The sequence below is a fragment of the Mus caroli genome, chromosome 13, assembly GCF_900094665.2.
Source record: "Mus caroli chromosome 13, CAROLI_EIJ_v1.1, whole genome shotgun sequence".
NCBI classification, from domain to species: domain Eukaryota; kingdom Metazoa; phylum Chordata; class Mammalia; order Rodentia; family Muridae; genus Mus; species Mus caroli.
In genome coordinates, this window is record NC_034582.1 from 8048617 (window position 1) to 8056768 (window position 8152).

The following is an 8152-nucleotide window of genomic DNA, read 5'->3' on the forward strand; positions in this document are numbered from 1 at the left end:
GAATACCCAAGATACAATTTGCAAAACACATGAAACTTAAGAAGAAGGAATAGTTTTAATTTTCTATTCTGAGTCATTTGATATTGATAGCTATATATTTTCAAAAATAAAACAGGTATTTTTGTCATAACCAGTAAATGTGGCAACAGTGAGAATTAAAGTTTTCTAAAACCAACATGCAGTGTAATGATTTTCTTTCATTTTATAATCTCATTGAAAAGCTTACCGCTAAATCTTCAATCAATTTATCCTCAAAGTAATGTTCTTCTGTTTCAATCCAAGACTTTTCATATCCCTGAAGAAAAAGATTGACTGCCCGATGCCTAAAAGATAAACACAATGTCAAACAAAGGGATTTTAAATATATGAACAAGAATTCAATAGTGCTTATTACCAGATGATCTGTGTACTAAAGTAAAAAATAAAAATAAACTTCCTATTATTGATTCCTCTCTTCACAGACAACTCCTTGCATCCAATGAAAGCAGTTTTCTCACATCACATACTGACTTTGGGTTTAGTCCCAGCTCAGACTTTTCTAAGCTCCGCAACATCAGTTAAGATCTCAATTTTCACAATTCTCATACTTGCAACAAAAATAATCGTTGCATTACAAGATATCTCAATCTTCCAAGAATTAAAGTGAGATAAATGGTGGAAAATGTATTAGATAGACATTAGTTAAATAGTGGTTATTGTTTCCTGGTGTGATTATTGCTAAATAACATAAATGCCAACAGAAGACTTAGCCTATATTCAAGTTAACCTCAAATGCAGGCTCTGGCTATTCTAGAGTAGAATATATTAAGTGGACTTTTTACAATTGCATCAATGAAGATAAAGTCTTGGAACACTGACTTTAAATTTTTTTCTATCTGAGATTCAAGAGGTAGCTCTGTGGTTGAGAGCATGAACTGCTCTTCAAAAGGACCGAAGCTCAGACCCCAGCAACCATGGCAGTTGGCTCATGACCATCTGCAGCTCCAGCTCCAGGAAGTCTAATACATTCTCTGGCCTCTCTGGTTACTGCATACATGTGCAACCCCACCCCTATCCCTGTACAGCCCCCCCCACACACACACACAATTAAAAATAAAATGCATCTGAAAATGATGTTTGCCTATGAAGTAAAAAAAAAAATCAAAAAACAAAACAATGAAGACTAGAAGAGTCAATGAAACTCATCATGATGCTGAGAGAAATTAGTAAGATTTAAGTGAGAAAGGCCAAGAGACTAGTACGTGGATTATTAGACGTAGTAGTACAATAGTATTGTAAGAAGGAAGCCTGCACTTAACAGTAAGAGAAGTGTGTTAAGAAGGCATGAGGTATAATGGCTAGATAGGTTTAAGGAGAACCTTATAAATAGGAGAGGAACTAGCAACACACTTGGAAACACTAGAAATCACTGTAAATTTCAGCACACAAGAAAGCAGGCCAAAAGATGTGCTCAGCTGCTTTTAGAACCTCAGAATCATGGACACAGCATTTAGACGTCTAAGCAGACGGCATATTCAACCCTTAGGGAAATTCAGATTTGTGGAACTCAGCTCAGATGTTCCTGAAATGGTTTAAATGATGTCTTCGTAAAGCAAACCCTTTCTCCAGTTAGAAAGGTACTGAAGTCCAAGAAACTGCTTCCTGTCCATGGTTAGGAAAACAGAAACTTAAAATTATGTTGGATGGAAATCAGAGAGGCAAGCAACCTGAATACTGGACACAATGTAACAACCACAAATTGTAATCTTGCTGTAAAGACATACAGAAGGAAGGAGCTGCCTTACAAGGAGATCACAGATGTTCCAAAAGGAGATACAGTTGAACTGAGCCCTGTTTACAAGACATATTGTGATGGTTTGAATGAAAAATGTCCCCCAGAGTCTCAGGCATTTGATTAGTGGTCCCCAGTTGGTAGAACTGTTGGGGGGGGGGGGTGGCACGGGTAGGCTTGCCAGAGGAATTGTATGATTGGAGTTGGGCTTTAAGAGTTTAAAGACTCACACCATTTCTAATTTTCTCTCTGCCTGTGCTTGCAGTTCAGGATGTGAGCTCTTAGCTTGTTACTTCATCTGTTTTGTCTATCACTTCCCCTTCATGATGACTTTTATAGGTCTGAAGCCTTAAGCCCACAAACTCTTTTGTCTATAAGTTACAAGGTCCTGGTGTTTTATCACAATAATAGAAAAGTAACCAACACAGTAGGTCTATGGTTGCTTGCAGAAAGTTAAGAGTAGCCAAGAGCCCAGTGTCATGGCAGAATACCCAGGAAGCCATAGTAGGTCATCAAGCCAGACCTGAACACACCAAGTTACATCTCTAATGACAAGTATATTGATGTACTACTAAGAGAACAGTGATGAGTCTGTTGGGTTTGTTTCTGTCATTGCTGTGAGTCAGGAGAATGTTTTTTTTTTTCTTTTCTCTATATGAGGATAATTATACAAATAACATCCATGGGTAGCATCTACTGTGATCAGCATACTGACAAGCACTCTGAATGTATTTATTTGTTCACCAATCTGTCTTGGTACTCTATGGAGTTAGTCCTACCACAGTCCAGAGGGGGAAACCAAAGTGAAGTGAGGTAATCAACTTGACCAGTGCCATGTAACACAGAAATGGAAGTTGAAATCTAAACAATTAGACTTCAAAGAATGTTTCCAATCACACTAACTGTCCTTCCCTATACAAACAGATATTCTCCAACATAAACCATTTTAAAATGAAAGGACAAACCATCGTTCCCTAAATAAATAAACAAAGACATTCAACAGAGGAAAGCAAACAGATGAGTTTCAGGAACCAATACGTTTCTCCTATTCTTCTCTTGGAGAGATTGACATTGCCCCTCGTTACCTCAAGAAGATAATTAATTTCTTTTAAACATTGAAAAAATTCTGACCTTGGCAGATTGTACAAGGGCGCCATCCGGAAGCAGGCCACAACAGCTCTTTTTCTCTGCTTAGAGAGTAGTTTGTGCCACACAGCTTTCTTTGATCTCTGAGGATGTTCCACCTGAGGAAGAATGATAAACATCCATTTACAACCCCGATCTACCATCAGTGGTAAAGTATCAATCAGCCGCATCCTTTACATGTATTTCAAACTACGTAACAATTAGTTTGGTGAGACTATATCCTCAACATTATCCAAAGCTAAATCTGAGATGCTTTCAAATGGTACTTAGCAAAATTTACCTATTTTCCTAAGCCTTGTTATCTTTCAAAATCAAAGAGACAGAAAAAAAAGCATTCTATGTAAATCCTTTTGCACCATTCTCAAAATGTTAAGTACTTTAAATTTTTTTTTATGTGTGCATAGGTACATGTGCACACATGTTAGCAGACACATGGAAGCTAGAGAACAGCGTTGGGTGTCACTCCTCAATTGACATCCTCCTTGTTTTGGGGTTTGTTTCTTGTTTGTTTGTTTGTTTGTTTGTTTGTTTATTTTTTGAGACATTTCTTATTGGCCTGGTATTCAGCAGTTAGAACAGGTTGACTAGCCAGTGTGTCGCAGAGCCCCAGCTGTTTCTGTCTCCCAGTGCTGGACTTAGAAGCACATACATATTAGGCCCAACTTTTGAAACCTAGGTTCTAGTGATTAAACTCGGATACTGTTTCCTTTCTCAGTCCCTTTTCTGAGGGGACTTGGTTTTGGTTTGATTTTCCTTGGTTTGATTTGTTTTGTCTGGTTTTGTTTTCCTATACAGATATGCGCTCACATATCCATAGAAACTACTCTTGTGCTAAGTATGATAACTATAAATACAAATAGCATTAATGAAAAGCCTACTGCTCTTTAATAAAAGAAGATAACAAGGCTCTGTGAACTGAGTACTAGGAGTAAATAGAAGGATTTAATTTTATAAAAGTATTAAAGTATATAGCTATTTTTGTTAGGTAAGATAAATGAGAACTTGAAAGTTACAAGAAATGATGCAAACAGGCTATTTATTTGAATAATGGTGCTTGAAATTCTAAGAGAAAAAAAGGAGATTAATAGTAAGTATTAGAAAGAAGATAAATTTACAGTATGATTTGGTCAATCAATTAGTATTCTCTAGGTAATGGAGCACTGTACTTCCCAGGCTGAAATATCCCCGGCCAGTATACTTAGATTTCTGGAAAAAATGAAAATGTTATGTTAGCCCAAAGTAAAGCCAGATATATTATGCCTTGCAGTAAATGCTCAGAATATGAAGACAATAATTCTTGAGGAAAATGTTAAGCCTGACTAGCCACGGCAGCCATGTGAACAGGGCAATCTATCTAATTGACAAGCACTCACTTCTCTGACCCTCAGTTCTCCATAAGATCAGTATAACTAGCAAGTGTCCACCTCAGTTGGTATCTTGATGGGTATATTAGGTGGAATAAACTCTTATTGAAGATAGTGTAGATTAAAACAGGATGAAGAGCCAAGTTGGCCAGTGAGATCCAATGTATCCCAATATAAAATTCCACTTTGTGGTCTGAGACTTCAAAGGCAAGCAATTTTGATGAGTACAGGGCATTGTGCTGAATATGCTGACAACCCATAGATATAGACAAAGCTTTTAGCTTCTGAGATACATTTGTGGAATGAACAGAAAAGGATATAACTGCCATCTAACTTCAACATTTGGCAAAGAATTATATAAGGAAAAATTCAGGTACTCAAAGAAGCTACTTTAAACCATCTATGTGTGTTATTTTACCAGTCACAGCAGGATTATATGTCCAAACAATATCTAGTTTAAATCAAAGCAACATGTTTATTAATGTTATCGTTATATATGCAGATGTAGATAAAGGGGCTAGAAAAACAAAACGTATTTCTTATAACACAGGCAGAAAGGTTCCTGGAATGGCACAGGGGATTTTATTATTTTAGATTCAGTATTAATAAAGCATATTACACAGGTATTGTCAAACACCTACTGGCAGACGACTCTTGCCTCTCATGCTGATATAATCTTGTTTTGTTTTGTTTTTTAAATATTTTGATTTCACATGTGTTGGGGTGGATGCTCATGTCAGTGTGATTGTGAGCAGAGGGCAGAAGGCAGGGTAGAGTGTTGTGAACCCTCTGCATCTCAGCATTGGAGGCCCAGGGCAAGATCTCTCACTGGACTTGTGGCTCAATGAACCTCAGTAGGCTGCCTACCCAGCAAGTCCTCAGGGCCCCAGTGTTGAAGTTACAGATATGTGCCGCCATATTCAGCCTTTACCAGAGTGCTGGGGATTTGAACTCAGGTCCTCCCGCTTGCACAGTGAACACTTTACTTACTGATCCCTCTCTCCATCCCTCTAACACTGCCTGTTGACTAGATGTCATGTTAAAAAGGAACATGTTTCTGTATATTTAAAATAGTTTCATTTAATCTACTTAAACCTTATACAAGCAACTTCAGATACATGTATGCAAACCAGACAATTGCCTGGATATATGTAGTTTTATAAAGAATTGCTTTTAATATAATATAAATACACAATATAACTTTCTAACAAAGTGTCTCAAGAATTAATGCTTTGCAAATTCTTGAACTGAGGGGACAAAATAGAGAATAAAACACACCAGAACTTGGTAGTGAAGACAGGAGATGACTGGAAAATGACATAAAAACATCTTCCTCATTTAGGGTTTTATTGTTAGTGTATTGCTCTTCTATAAATGTAATTTGCTCTTTAGCTCAGAGAAAAATTGCTGGAAAAAATCTCTCATAAAACCAAATGTTAAGCAGGTAAAAGAGAAAATACTTCAGATATTAAACCAGTGAAAGACAAAATATCTCAGACATATTCTATGTGAAGCCTTAGAAATGGTATAAAACAATCTTGTTCAACTCTGAGATAGTTTGTGAGAAATGTTTAGAATAAAGTCTACTACTAACAATCTATAGGATTTTAGAAAAGCTTGAAAAATATGATAAAATGAAGGCCTTGATCTCTTGAAGCATAGTATCTATGAACGTTTCTGAAAAATATAATCTTGGAAACAACAAATTACATGCTCATTCCAGTGAACACATATATGGGGTTTAGGGGACCCACAGTTAAAAATTAATGCACATTTAAAATAATTTATGTGTCTAAAGCGATTATGATTGAATTAACACAAAAATCTAACCTGCTCAAGGTGAAAAAGCACATTTGCTATATCCAGGACACGCTCCACTGTCCTCTCTGGGTCTGAGGTGCCTTCTGTCCTGTTTGGCAAGTCTTTGTAGAGAGCCATCTGCCACCTGATTGCAGGGTCTTCCAGCTGTGGGAAAGCAAACACAAGGTGGCAACTGAAGAGTGAGAGAATCCCACATGGCCAATGACTGGGTATACCTGGGTAACTAAGCAAGCCCAGGACAGTACTAAAACATCTACAGAACTCTACCTAAGGAGGGGAAGTCTAGGGAGCCACTGGACTGTGTGATAACTCAGTTAATAAGATGGTACTACATTACAAAAACTTGCTGAGTAGAGTTCAAACCTATATACAAATACACAAATGGGCAACTATGTGCGCAAATGGAAAGGTCTCTTTTGCCTGACTGTTATAATCATTTCACTGTCTCTGTATATCTACATTTTATGATGCACATATTAAATTTATCACTGAAAAAAGCAAGCAAATGCTATGCAGAGGTCAGAAAAATAAAACCATATTCACATTCAGAAGTGAAACAGTGAGAATGACTGTGTCCAGTAAAGAATCATAAAGACTGTCCCCAGAAGAATCATAAAGGACACTTGTCTGTGCACCCAAAAATCTTCTTAGATGAATGAGCTCAAATACTGAAGCAAAGGACAGAGTTAAAATTTCAAGATTTGGCTAGAAGACCAGGTAGACTGCCTGCAGACATTCTTTGTTCTTTCTGTTCCCCAGCAGACCCAATCCCCCAGGCTCATCCTTAGCACTCCAGCACAACACCAGCTACAGTCTTTCTTCCCCCATTTCCATGTCTCATGTGGATCCTCCAAACCATCCCTTCCTAACTTTCCTTCCCTGCTAGTCACAGCATCTCGGCCTTCAACACCAACAGACATTCCCTATGAACATACCAGCCAGGAGGACAATACAACATGTGACAAACAGACACCATGCTCTCTGAAAATCCAGAGAGGAAACAGAAACCAAGGAACAAAACACTCACCCAACAAGGGCAAACCCAGAAATCAGCCTCTAGACCTATAACTGCCACAAACCAGATGTTAGGCAACAGCTTAAGAATATAATTAGTAATGATGTCTCCACTCAAGTACAGATCTCCTACCCCAGCAGGCCCAGAATATTCCACATAGCTGAAGCATAAGAAAATGGCCTTAAAACCAACTATATAAAAATGATAGAGATCCTTAAAGAGGAAATGAATAAATCCCTTATGAAAGACAGAAAAAATACAAACAATTGGAAGAAATGTATAAATTCTTTAAAGAAAGCAAGAAAAAAAACCAAACAGTTGAAGGAAATGAATAAAACTGTTAAGAACCCAAAAAATGGAAATAAAGCAATAAAGAAAACAAAAATGGAGGGAATCCTGGAAATGAAAAATTTAGGAAATCGAATAGGAACTAGAGGGGAAAGCTTCACTAACAGAATATAAGAGATGTAAAGGAGAATCTCAGGCCTTGACAATATGATAGAAGAAATGAATACATCAGTCAAAGAAAATATTTAATCTAAAAAATTCCTGCAGGAAATCTGGGGCACTATGAAAAGAATAAACCTAAGAATAATAGGAATAGAAGAAGGAGAAGAATCCCAGCTCAAAGGCCCAGAAAATTTTTTTCAACAAAATCACAGAAAAAAAAATTATCCTAACCTAAAGAAGGAGATGCCTCTAATGATACAAGAAGCTTACAGAACACCAAATAGATTGAACCAAAAAAGAAAGTTCCCTCACCTCAAAATAATCAAAAAACTAAACATAGAGAATAACAACAATAACAAAAGAATATCAAAAACTACAAGGGAAAAAGACAAAGTAACATAAAACAGTAGATCTACTAGAATTATACCTGAATTCTTAATGGAGACTCTAAATGCCAAATGGCCTGGACAGATGTGTTGCTGACTCTAAAATACCACAGATGCCAGTCCAGACTATGATACCCAGCTAAACTTTTAATCACCATAGGTGGAGAGAGGGAGAGGGAGAGGGAGAGGGAGAGGGAGA

At 37.2% G+C, this 8152-nt stretch overlaps 1 protein-coding gene across 11 annotated transcripts in view; it reads right to left on the reverse strand.

Moving 5' to 3' along the window:
* Positions 1–8152, reverse strand: part of Ryr2 (ryanodine receptor 2) — a 562694-nt gene that overhangs the window by 92026 nt on the left and 462516 nt on the right. For 7 of the 11 annotated variants that reach the window (XM_029468302.1, XM_029468294.1, XM_029468296.1 and 4 more), the window contains exons 74-77: positions 6112–6246; positions 4088–4123; positions 2903–3015; positions 227–323 (exon numbers count right to left, since the gene is read on the reverse strand). In XM_029468302.1, the coding sequence (XP_029324162.1) occupies positions 227–323; positions 2903–3015; positions 4088–4123; positions 6112–6246 (381 nt within the window). The remainder of the gene's footprint in view (positions 1–226; positions 324–2902; positions 3016–4087; positions 4124–6111; positions 6247–8152) is intronic. The other 4 variants (XM_029468301.1, XM_029468299.1, XM_029468300.1 and 1 more) reach the window with 1 other exon arrangement.